Raw genomic sequence first — 13,663 nt, 5'->3', positions numbered from 1 at the left:
CCAGAATTTCAGGAATTTAAACAAATAACCACTAGTACTCCTCCTGTCTACTTTGTCTCCACACCAATCAGCATCAGAGAACCCATTTAATTCAAGTTTCACACTATCTTTTGAATATGGAAATAACACACCATAGTGTATTGTGCCATTGATGTATCTGAGTATCCTCTTAGCAGCCAGTAGATGAGGCTTCAGTGGTTTGCTCATAAACCTGCTTACATAGCCAACTGCATAGCTAATATCAGGTCTAGTTTGACACAAGTACCTTAGTGAACCAATCAATTGTCTGAATATAGTAGGGTCCACAGTATCACTGTTTTCATCTATTTCCAGCTTAAGTCTTGTGTCTGCAGGTGTGACTGATGAATTGCAATCAAGCATTTCAAACTTTCTCAAAATCTCAGTGGCATATTTTGCTTGATGCAGTATCACCCCCTTTGCAGTATATAACAGCTCCATTCCTAAGAAATAGGTGAGCTTTCCCAAGTCGGTCATTTCAAATTCACTCTTCATCTGTGATTTGAAATCTTCAATCTCTGCTAGTGAGCTACCAGTCACTAACAAGTCATCAACATACAAACATATGATTAGCATATGCTTGTTCTCACTGTGTTTAACATACACACCATATTCCACACTGCATTTCACAAATCCTTGTACAACAAAGAATTGGTCAATTCTCTTGTTCCAAGCTCTTGGAGCTTGTTTCAAACCATACAAGGCTTTGTTCAGTTTCAGCACTTTATCTTCTTTACCTTTCAATTCAAAACCAGGTGGTTGCTTGACATATACATCTTCTTCCAATGGTCCATTTAAGAATGCTGATTTTACATCTAAATGGAATAAAGGCCATCTTCTGCTACAAGCTAGTGCAATAATCAGCCTTATAGTTTCATGCCTTGCCACAGGAGAGAATACTTCATCATAGTCTAGGCCTTGCTTTTGCAGAAAACCTTTGGCCACAAGTCTTGCCTTGTACTTGACTACTTGGCCCTCAGGATTTTGCTTCACTTTGTACACCCACTTCACATCAATTGCTCTTTTCTCTGAAGGTAGCTTGCACAGGTCCCATGTCTTATTCTTTTCAATTGACTTCAGCTCATCAATCATTGCTTCTAACCACACTTTACTCTTTAGTGCACTCTTGACATCTAAAGGTTCAGTGTCTGCAAGCATAGCATAATGCACAATGTCACCCTCATTGTCTACAGCATTATCTGGAACCATTTCACAATCTGCTAACCTTCTTGGAATCTGAGTAACTCTGTGAGGTCTTGGTGTCGGATGAACTCTATCATCATCATCACTTGAGGTGTGCATATCTTCTTCATGATTAGTACCTTGATTTGGATTAACAAAAGTAACTGGTTCATCTATGTTGCTTAATCCATCATCTAAGTCCACTTCACAAGTTTTCTTAGATACAGATTTCTGTTTCCAATCCCAGCTTTCATTCTCAAGTACTTTCACATCTCTACTGATCTCTATCTTGTCTGATGTGGGATTATACAGTCTATATGCACCAGTTCTATGATATCCAACAAATATCACAGGTTCACTTTTGTCATCTAGCTTCTTTCTCTTTGCATCTGGCACATGCTTGTAACTCAAGGAACCAAACACCTTCAAGTGTTTCACAGATGGAATTGAACCACTCCATATAGCTTCTGGCACTTTGTCTAAGCATTTGGTAGGACATCTGTTTAGGATATATACTGCAGTAGAAACTGCCTCACCCCAAAATCTACGTGGCAAACCCTTCTGCTTTACCATGCTTCTAGCCATATCCAGGATAGTTCTATTCCTTCTCTCAGCAAGACCATTGTGTTGAGGAGTGTATGGTGCTGTAATTTCATGAATTATGCCTTGCTCTTTGCAATAATTCTCAAACTCCTTTGATGTATATTCTCCTCCACCATCAGTTCTCAACACTTTTATTGACTTGTCACTTTGTTTTTCAACCAGTGTTTTAAATTTCTTAAACACTTCAAATGCATCACTTTTAGCCTTTATATGATATAGCCATATCATCCTTGAATACTCATCAACAAATGTGATAAAATATTTGTTTCCACCAGTTGATAACACATCAATTGGTCCACAAATATCAGAATGCACAACATTTAGCACTTCACTAGATCTCATAGGCAAGTTACTTTTAAAAGATGATCTAGGATGTTTTCCTAACAAACATACAGTGCATGTATCGACTGGAGGTATAACACTAGGCAGTCCTAACACCATGTTCTTTGAATTAAGCATAGACAAGCTTTTGAAATTCAAATGACCATACCTCTTGTGCCATAAGTCACTGTCTTTACTTTCAGCTGTTGCAACTAAGCATTCAGCTTCAATTGCTTTGATTTGACTCTTGAAGGTTCTATTCCTGCTTTGTGATGTTTTCAGAATTAATCTGTTCTTTGAATCAAAGAGTTTCAGTGCTTCATCTTCTAGCACTACCCTGAACCCTTTCTCAAGTAACTGACCTACACTCATCAAGTTACATTTCATACCAGGCACATATAGAACTTTCTCAATCACTGCTTTCCTTCCATTATTTCTCTGTATCACTACATTTCCAATGCCTTCAGCTGCAATGGAATTGCTATCTGCTAGCCTGATCTTTGTGTTGAAACACTTGTCAAAATCAGTTAAGATGCTTCTATTCCCTGTCATATGATTTGAGCACCCTGTATCAAAGTACCAAACCATGGAATCTGCTGCTTCATCAGTAATTGTCACCATGAAATTCACATCATCTTCTGATGTTGAATCATCCTGTGCCACATTTGCTTCTTCTCCACTGTTTTGACTTTGGTTCTTCTTAGGAGCCTTACATTCTTTAGCATAGTGACCATATTTGTCACAATTGTAACACTGAATGGTGCTCTTATCCTTCTTTTGATAATTCTTCTTTTTCCCTCCTCCTTCTTTTGAGGATTCAGGCTTGTCTTCAACACTTTCTTTCCCTTTCTTGAACTCTTTCTTTTTCTGCCATTTCTTTTTGTCATCTTGGTACTTTTTGAACTTTACAAACAAAGCTTGCTCATCTTCTTTGCCATGGTTTCTTCCACCATGCTTCATCTCATGAGCCTCAAGTGTACTCTGCAAGTCTTCAATCTTGATTTCACTTAAGTCTTTTGTTTCTTCAATTGTCACCACAATGTGCTCAAATTTTGAAGTTAAAGTTCTAAGTACCTTTTCCACTGTTTCCTGTTCAGCAAGATTACTTCCACAATTCTTCATCTGATTGGTGAGAGTCACCACTCTTGTGAAGTAATCTGCAATTGTCTCATCATTCTTCATCTCCAGCAGCTCATATTGTCTCTTCAAGGCTTGCAATTTCACTTTCTTGACCTTTGCATCACCACCATAGCTCTTCTGCAAAGTGTCCCAAGCCTCTTTGGACGTTGTGAAATCTGCAATCTTCTCAAATACCTTGGCATCAACACATTGATGAATGAGAAATAGAGCTTTGCTATCTTTCTTCAGTGCTTCTCTGAACGTTGTTCTCTGTTCTGCTGTTGCATTTGCTGGTAATGGATCGAGAACTGTCTTCACTTGTTCATCCACTTCTTGAACAATGAATATCACATTCATCTGTTTGACCCATGTATCTCAGTTCTTTCCATCAAGAATTGGCAAATTCGCATGGAAATTACTCTTCCCAGCCATGATTGAATCACTGCAACCTTTGATTCTCTTTCTTGGTGAAAGATCCGAATCAAGATCCCTTGGATCGTGAAAGCTCTAGATACCACTTTGTTGGGGATTAACCCTAAACAAAGAGCACTGAAGGATGAAAGATGAATGAAGAATGAATTTAGAATAAGCAGAAATTGAATAAAGGAAAAGTAAAAAACTTATTCTTCCACAAAGGGCCTTAAAATGTTTATATACAATAGGTGGTTACTTTAAATGCAAGTAACTGCACAACTACCTAGGACAAACAAAACGTAACTGAATTACAACTGTACAAAACTAACTAACTAACTCTAAAAGCTAAGTAAAACAGAAACGCGTATCAGAACCAAAACAGAGCTTCAGAGCTTCAGAACTTATATCAGCTTCAGAGGTTGTGAGGTTCAGAGGTTACATTGCTTCAGAGGCTGAAGCGCTGGTTCAAAGGTTATAATGCTTCAGAGCTTGAATTACCAGTCAAACCAATATTCACAACAGGTTTTTTTATTTTATCATATTTACGAAAATAGTTTATTATTTTTTACTTAAATTTAAGTTTTTTTTTTGTCTTCAAATATCATATTTGTTACAATTTTGGTGTTAATGGTTTTGTTTTAAAGAAATTAAAGCTCCTTTGCCATAGGGTAGAATCAGGGAGGGATGCATGTAGGGGCTCACTGTGGCTATAGCCACACCAGAATTATTGTATATATATATATATATATATATATATATATATATATATATATATATATATATATATATATATATATATATATATATATATATATATATATATATATATATATATATATATATATATATATATGTATAACTACTAATATTATCATAATTATTCTTTTGGCTTAGTGGTTATGTATTCCCCCATTTACTCAAGGGTCTTGAGTTCAAGTTCTGTATAGGTTGCTTTTTGGCTTTTAATTTCTGTGGTAATTTTTTTTTTATAAAGAAGTGATCAATATATATATATATATATATATATATATATATATATATATATATATATATATATTAGAGAAATTAAATTATATCGGTAACATTTTAACGAGTATAAAATTTACAAAATTTATCGTTAAATTTAAAATTCATATCATTTGGATAATTCATGTAAAATTTTACAAAAATTTAAAATAATTTGATATGTTATTGAAATTCACCAACATTAAATTTTTAATTTTAAATTTATCGGATAATTTAAAATTTATCATTAAAGGTTTATACACTTTTATTGATAATACTGTTAATTTTAATTGATCTCAATAACATATTAAATTTTATTCTTTTACTTTCCTCTCAACTCTACAAATATGATTTTTTTTTTTTTGTTTGTTATTTTGTTATTTTTTAATGTGCTTTATAGAGATAAAACTATTTCTTCAACTAATCTGTAAGTGTGATTTTATTTTTTTTTTACTATAAAGTTTGTGAACATAATTTTTTTAGCCTCACCAATATATTAGGTCTAGATCCGTCCCTGGGTAGAATCTAATGTGAGTTCCTAATCATAAATATTATAGTTTGATTTTTCTTTTTGACGTAAACTGAATATCATATGCATGTAGTAACTGGATAAATTAATTTCTCGAGTTTTGAATAACTCAAATGGATGACAACTTTTTACTAAAAATTTTAACACTACTTCATATTCAAAACAAAGATCGAATTCAGAATATTATAGTTTGATTTACGTACATGCTCTACTTATAATTTATTTTATAAACATTAACAATATATAACTATTTTTGTTTTAGAGCCTAAAAATTAATATATTAATATACATCTGATATTTTATAGGAATAAATAATATATAAGTAATATTAGACCTTAAAATTTTGAGTTGAGACCCTCAAAATTTTGAGGTCCTATACCGTCGCACATTCCGCACATGTGTGCAAGCCGCCCCGGATTAGATTAGAGGATCATTTTTACATATTTACTATACTCTAAAGACTTAACCTCAAGAGCATTTCTGATCAAGTATTACTCTAAAACAATATTTACAAGAACATTAAGTATTTCTTTTTAATTCTTATGATAGTAAGTATTACTCAATCATGACGATGATTAATAAAAGAACTATACCCATAACCAAAATGTGCTATTTGAAACTTTTTTTTTTTTGAGTAGTGTTATTCTAACATCATAATAGAAAGAGCGATGTTATTTGAACAACTAACTTCTTCTCTTTCTTATACTCTTATACAATATTTCTTATTAAAAAAAAATCCACATTATAAAAATGTTATACAATAGAAAAATGTTATCGATAACTTTGATATCAATATATCATATATTTTTTTCGTCTAGTAGTATAGTTGCTAGAAATTTTACATTAAGGATGAATAAATGAAATGTCCAAAGTTAACACACCGACTCCTGCATAATATATATGTGATATTGTTACCAATTTAGCTAAGTTCATGGGGATATTAATCATTTCTTTTATTTATATCATTGTAGTTACTTAATTAGGAAACCAAGAAAACAAAATTTGCTACTAGTAATGTCATTTTAAATTTAATAATTTAAAAGACAGGCAGACATCCAATCCCTGCAGATTATCTCGTTGACCCATAACTAATCCGTGCCCTAATAAAATATATATGCATTAATTCCTAGAAAATGATAATAAGAACCTCTACAACTTGACATACCGAAGCTGCTCGCGTATGTTTAAGGACACATGTTAAAAAATCTAAAAATAGAATTTTGTATTAAGAAATACTATAATAATTTGAATTTTGAATAATAATTTTTGGGAAAAATATTTATATATGAAATTATTTATCATATGTCTTTAGAACACACGTTAACATTTACCTATTATATTATGTACAAAATATTTGCCTAATTAAATAGAAAGGGCATGGGGGACATTTTAGTGACAATAAACTATGGGGACCGCGCATGTTAATCCAACTATAATTTAGTATATGGTTAGGAGGAGCATGTTAGATTCTACCTGATCACAAAAAGAGCCTTAATTGATACTACTTTTTAAAGTAAACTGCGATTAATTAAATCAGTTGTCTTTGATTCTTTAAATTTCAAATGATTGAGAATTTAACTCATTTCAAGTGTATCTAAAGTAGAAAAGTGTAATATGAAAAAAGTAATTTGTTATAATCTACATTTAATTATTAAATGTTTACAATACTTTTACGTTTTAAAATGATTTAGTTCAACCAATCGTTAGTTGATTTAGTTGTGATTGACATTTAATTTGGTAGAGAGTATTATAGTTTGATCCCGACAACTGCGATTGGAAGGGGTGGAACCACTTGATGTCAAAATTGACTCTCGAAGCAGATTAAACTGGTAGTGAAACAAAAAATGATTTAGCTCACTTGTTTTTGTCTTAACTTTTCAATTTTTAGAAGGAGGATTGAAAATATGGAGTTTGTTTTTGAGGTAATAAAATATAATTAATTACCATTCTTTTTGCTATGAGATCAATCTCATCGCTTATTTGTGGGGTCCCATTTAAAATTAGAGTTTTTTTATTTCATATTAACTAATCCACTGAAATTGACACAAGAAGAAATCGAACCTAAGACCTTGAGGGTCCGTTTGGTTGAGTGGAAAGAAAGAGAAAGAAAAGAAAATTACGAAAACCGTTGAATGAACTTGGATTAAATTAGTCTAAATTCATTCATTGGTTTTCATTATTTTCTTTATTCCCACTCCAAAGATCCAAGCCAACACTACTAGACTAACCTAAGTGAGTTTAATTATCATTCTAACCGGAAAAATTCAAATTCAAAATATTTTTAATAATTTGACCATAAATAAAATTCATCAATCATTTGAACACAATTATTTAATTAAGTGATTTGTTCGTTTTAAAACAATCTACCCAATTAATTATTTGAAAACCCTTGTTATATAACAAATCCAAGGCTCACAAAAACATAGAAATCCAGAGAAAGGACACCACTCCTCTTCTAGCATGATTGCATTGACAGCCATTGGCAAATATCGTAGGCCACCACTCAATTATCCCAAACCAAAGTCTCTCCAACAATGAAGGGCAAAAAGATTGCTCTCTTTGTCAATTAAGATTTTCTTTAATACAAGTACAATGATCAAAGTCAATGACTTTATTAATGTCTTAAACCTCAATTAACAAACCATGATACTATTTGATTACCCCCCCTCCATCTCAAAATAACTAAAACAATTAACAATTTCACTCACCTTTAGAAATTAACAAATTAAAAGAGTATAAATGAAAGAGAGAATAATATTGTTATATATTAAACTACATTTTATCATATTCTGTAAAAAAAAAAATAATACATTTATTATATATTAATATTTTCACATTTATGTTCCTGTGAGCTTAACTAAGAGTTTATAAGGGCATCACATATATTAATATTATGCAGAAGTCAGGTTCGAACCCCGGACACTGCACTTATTCACCTTTAAGGTCGAATTTATTAATAAAAAAAAATCACCTTTATTAGAAATGTAAAATAAAATATGTTAAATTGAGTATTTAAATAACTAGTACTATACATATTGTCAAAAAAATAAAAAAACTACTATACATAGAAAATGAGTTATGGTTGATGAAATATTTTAATCAACTATTTTATACAATGACTAGTATTTTACAAATGAGTCGGTCATTTTAATAAGAAGGAATGAAATATTATCTTTTAAGATTTTTATCAACTAGACCATAAGATAACATTAAAAATCTAGAATTCGACCATTAAAAATTAAATTCAAATTCTTTTGAACAAATTATCAAGTAGAAACTTATTTAACTCCAATGTCTTGGTTTCTTTTTATAAGGTTATCTACTAAAAAAGTGTCACTTTCCAAACAAGTTATAATGATATGGATATGATTTTGTTGTGTTGCATTATGGATGCACCCAATTTGCAAGGATAATATATACAAAAAAAGAAGTTTAAATACACAGAACAGAGACATAACCTCTCTCATCTTACCATATGGTCCACTCCATGGTCTCACACACACACTATTATGGGAAACCTACCCACCAACTTTAGGGCAAAAAAGTCTCAGACAACAATACAAGCGTGTGATTCACTCGCTTAAAAGGAGGGTAACCGTTGGATTTTCAAAAGGTTACATAAAATCTTAACCATAACATTAACCATGGTTTAGAAAAAATCCTCTGTTTTTCCTCTGTTTCTGTCTTTCTATCAGTTCTATGTTGTGCGTTTGTGTGTTCTGCATTGGTTTTCTTCCAACTCTGCAAATCTTTCGCCGCCTTCTACGTCCATTTGGGTCATTCCCCAACTCCTTAAATTTTGGATTTTCTCTTTCTTTGAGCTTCAAAGATTGCTTTTTTGATAACTTCTTTGGTGGGGTTTCGAATCAATAATGATAACTTCCACTCTTGCATTTTTGGGTCATTGAGCTAAAGTTTTCATGAAATTTTGAAACTTTTTGAGTACCCAGTTGAGAAAAGATAACTGGGTTATTGGAGTTACATGGGTTTTCCTTGATCTTAATTAGGCGAGAATCAGTGTCACTGTATTCGGTGGAAAACCCAATTGGGATTTTGTGTAAACCGACTTAAATGTTTGATTAGAGAAAAATTTAAAGAATATAAAATTAAGATCGGATTAAAGTCACTTACTTTATTTACTTCCCACAAGGTTAGTAGTTAGTTAGTAGTTAGTACTTAATACTTAGTAAGCATGATATTTAAAGAATTTGTTTGACTAATGTTTGTTTTATTAAGTTAATTTTGTATTATAGTTTTGTTAACTTTTGTTTTTCTCATTGATAGAGACTTTTTTGGGTATTAAAATAAGGAATTTTTTTTTATAAAAAATTCTATTTTTGTAAATTATTGATGTAAGCTTGTTTCCTTTTTTAAATTCAATAGATATTGATGATTATCTTACTCATAGTTTATTGTGGCTTACGTCAGGTTTTTCTGCTTTGTCTTCACACTTCATTTGGATTCCAAAGGTGTCTCAGTTTATACAGAAGAATATATTGGAAGCAATGCTAAGAGATTTGGTTTTGTGATTTGAAGTTGTTTTTGTTTCTGAGTTTTGGTTTTGTTGATCTCTTGATTCATTCATCATCATCATCATCATCAACAACATGCCTCTTTATGAGTTATACCGTTTGGCTAGAGAGAATCTTGGTAATGAGACTAATAGCACAAGTGTAGCTGATCAACCTTCCTCGTAAGTTCATTAGCATAAGCTGTTATAAACCCTTTTTATGTGTTTGATGTGTTTAATGTAATGAAATGTTTTCTTTTGTTTATGTCTTTTGTTTCTTAGTTTTGTTTCTTTTGGATTTGATTTGAATATGTAGGCCTGAGAATGATTTTTTTGAGCTGGTTTGGGAGAGTGGTCAGATTTCAAGCCAAGGTCAATCAAGTAGAGGTACTAGAAAGAGTCCATCTTGTAGGAGTTTACCATCTCACTGCTTACCATCTCATAGTCCTAGAGGTCGAGATAAAGACGTAGGAGGAGGATATGGTACTAATAACAATCCGAAGACAGGAAAATTTTGTGATTTAGATTCTGGATTGAATGAGATTCCAATGTCGGTGCCATCTCGAGAAGTAGATGAAATGATGCCTTGGTTGGATTATACGATGGATGGTTCTTTTCAAACCGAATATGGTTCTGATTTCTTACATGAACTCACGGAGAATGATGACCTTCCTTCCTCGAATAATTTTACTCTATTGGAGAAAAGGAGTAACGGTAATCAGATGTTTAGGGACTCTCATAAAAATTCTGCAGAACAGATGAATGTTTCTAAGGATTCTTCAGCTGAACAGGTTGAGACTGCAAGACATAAAGTTTGCACAAGTCAGTTATATCCGCCATCATCGAATCAGTGTCAAACATCATTTGAAACTGTTAGATCCGGGGCATCGAATATAACTGAGAATAAAAATGCAAATAATGGTAACCAGGGTGTGCCTTACAGTGAAAATTATCATATTCCATCTTCCTCGACCGATTTTTCTAGCTTAAAAGTGCAGAAGCAAGATCCTATATTGCCTGTCAATGTTTCCAATGTAATGAATTTTTCCCATTTCGCAAGGCCGGCTGCTATTGTGAGAGCTAATCTTCAGAACATCGGCATGAAGTCTGGTTTGAATTCAGCTTCAGCAAGATCAGATAGTATGGGAATTAAGAATAAAGGTGAAGCTTCGACTAGCACCAATCCTGCCGAGTCAACTCTTGTTAATTCAAGCGGTGAATGTTCAAAGGAACTGGAAATGCGTTGTCATAAGGTGGTGGAAAAATCTAAGGCTGATTTGAAACCTTTGCAGCCGAAATCTCTTGAATTGAACACTTTAGCTTCTAAACAATCGGAGCCTGCTTGCAAAGAGAATGGAATTAAGAATGATCAACGTTCCAATCAAGTTCTTGGTGACGGTGGCACTAAAGGACAAACAGGTGCTGAAAAAGGTATGGAGACGGCCGTAGCCTCTTCTTCTATTTGCTCTGGTAATGGTGCAGACAGAGGCTCGGATGATCAGAATCGAGATTTGAAACGGAAAAGTAGAGACACCGAGGACTCTGAATGTCATAGTGAAGTAAGTTAATAATATAGATTTACATCGTTTTTTCTTATTTTATATTTCCCCTCTCTAAACCAAGAAAACATTTTACTTTGAAGGATGTGGAGGATGAATCAGTAGGTGTTAAAAAGGGAGGTTCCGGACGAGGAGTTGCAGGTTCCAAAAGAAGTCGCGCTGCTGAAGTGCATAATCTATCCGAAAGGGTGAGCAAGGACATATGCTATTTGTGTTGTGTTGATTTTGAAACTACACATATTATCTTCATGAGCTTATTTTGTTTCCAGTTTATCTGATCATAATTTATGTTTTCAGCGGCGAAGAGACAGGATAAATGAGAAGATGCGTGCATTACAAGAACTCATACCTAATTGCAATAAGGTTGGTTTTTTTCCTTTACCTTTCTATTTTTGCTTCTCTTAGGTACACCTGAAAAACTGTATAAAATTATGGAACTTTTGTTGTTCATAAATATGAAATGTTACAGTTTCAAACTTAGCTAAGTTACAGAAGTTTGTTCTTTTTAAATACTAAAAATTTATGAAACATAGTCTTTCTTTCATTAAGTTTATTCATAATAAAAATTGGACAAGTTAAATATAAACTATTAAAATACTTTGTATATGTATGCGTACTTTTTTTTTTTTTTCTTTTCTGACTTCATACTTACCAGGTGGATAAAGCTTCTATGCTGGATGAGGCAATTGAGTATCTAAAAACACTTCAGCTCCAAGTTCAAGTAATCTAATTTCCCTACATTAATCTTTTAGTTTTAAATTTAATGATTTGAAATGATCTAGTTATATCTTGAGAGATTGATTCGTATCTTGTTATGCAGATGATGTCAATGGGAGCTGGTTTATATATGCCTCAAATGATGTTACCTGGTGGAATGCAGCACATGCATGCACCACACATGGCTGCATTTTCACCGATGGGCATTGGCATGCATATGGGATTAGGTATGGGTTATGGAATGGGAATGCCTGACATGAACGGCGGATCTTCTAGATTTCCAATGATGCAGATGCCTCCTCAGATGCAAGGAACTCATATTCCTGTTGCACATATGTCCGGACCTTCTGCTATACACGGGATGGCCAGATCAAATCCTCAAGGGTTTGGACTTCCGGGTCAGGGAGCTTCCATGCCAATGCCACGTGGTCATGGATTTCCTTTTCCAGGAGGGCCTCTTATGAACTCTGCGTATGGATCCACAGGAACTGTTGAAACTGTGAATCCAGCTTCAGCATCTGGCTCAAGAGATCCAATGCAAAATGTGGACTCACAAATTAAGCAAAACACCGGTGGCCGTGACTCTACAAGCCAGATTCCTAATCAGGTCCCGTGATCAATTTTCGCATTAGTTAAAACATTTTGTTTCCAGAATAATTTTATGCTATTGTCATGCTTGATGCTTATGTTCTCCATTTCTGTGATACGAAACAGTCGGCTTTGGTGCATAATGGTGGTCATGACTCAGTGGCTGATGACAGTGGAGCTGCTAATCCTGGCAATATCACTTTGTGATCGGTAAGTATTGTGAACATGTATCACACTATCAATAAAAGCATAAAGTAGTTTCATTATTGAACAAAAAACTTATTGCTGAGTTGTACCAGCAGGTTATGATTGATACTCCGCATTGATCGAGGCTAGCAGAAGAATCAAGTTATCAGAAATGTGAGTCCAAAATCTCTTGTCTCTCAATTTTGCAAGTTCAATCCAGATTACTACAGAGGATAATTCAGAGTCATTGGGGTTGACCCGTCAAAATAGCCACAAGAATTCTAAATTGCCCGGATTTTGGTCTCGAGACTCATCACTCATTTGTACATCCACTTTTTATCTATCTTAACATTATGCATTCAAATGATTCGAAAGCATAATAATCAAATGTCTTATTGAGATCTTTCATAGTGATTCTTTGGATTAATGAAATAATAATTTATTTTACAAAACGGTACTCTAGATGCACTAAGATGTGGATAACTGCTCTAGTAAATGTCACATTTGTGCATGTAGTCTCGATGTTTCTAAAGTAATTAACGTTTTGTCTGTTTATTATACCATACCAGTTACCATCATTTTGTTTTTCCACATTTTGTCTAAAATCCTAGATTTGTGTTCATATAACAAATGCTAGTATTCAAGATCTTATGGTTTTTCATGCCTAGTGAATGTCATATGGTTTTTCATGCTAGTATTCACTCAGTAACAATCTTGTGCTTATTCAGACGGCCTAGTACCAAGGCTAGATTTCTCTCTTGTAACAATGTCTTTTTTCACATATGGCAGTGACACGGATAGAGTTACTGCCATGGATTATGCAATAGGTGAATCACGACTTAGGATATCTTTGAATTGACTTATTTGAGCTCGTCTACTTGCATAAACACTTGCAAAACTGTTAGGATCCTT

The 13,663-nt window shown here is 33.3% G+C and overlaps 1 protein-coding gene across 4 annotated transcripts; it reads left to right on the top strand.

The window, feature by feature from the left end:
* The first annotated feature begins 8,602 nt into the window (after positions 1-8,602).
* On the top strand, positions 8,603-13,310 carry LOC123902210 (transcription factor PIF3-like). Of its 4 annotated transcripts, XM_045951882.1 has the most exons (10): positions 8,813-9,341; positions 9,620-9,884; positions 10,018-11,260; positions 11,344-11,448; positions 11,558-11,623; positions 11,916-11,981; positions 12,081-12,380; positions 12,411-12,584; positions 12,692-12,775; positions 12,868-13,310. In XM_045951882.1, the coding sequence occupies exons 2-9, from the start codon at positions 9,799-9,801 to the stop codon at positions 12,770-12,772; spliced, it is 2,121 nt and encodes a 706-aa protein (XP_045807838.1). In that variant the 5' UTR covers positions 8,813-9,341; positions 9,620-9,798; the 3' UTR covers positions 12,773-12,775; positions 12,868-13,310. The 4 variants fall into 4 exon arrangements, with proteins under 4 accessions (XP_045807836.1, XP_045807837.1, XP_045807838.1 ...); XM_045951880.1 differs by lacking the exon at positions 8,813-9,341 and adding an exon at positions 8,603-8,804 and having other exon boundaries at positions 12,081-12,584; XM_045951881.1 differs by having other exon boundaries at positions 8,603-9,341; positions 12,081-12,584; positions 12,868-13,204.
* The last annotated feature ends 353 nt before the right edge of the window (positions 13,311-13,663 follow it).

Source organism: Trifolium pratense, linkage group LG1 (assembly GCF_020283565.1).
Source record: "Trifolium pratense cultivar HEN17-A07 linkage group LG1, ARS_RC_1.1, whole genome shotgun sequence".
Classification (NCBI taxonomy): domain Eukaryota; kingdom Viridiplantae; phylum Streptophyta; class Magnoliopsida; order Fabales; family Fabaceae; genus Trifolium; species Trifolium pratense.
Note: the sequence above shows the minus strand (reverse complement) of the source record. Positions and strands in the feature narration are given on the sequence as shown.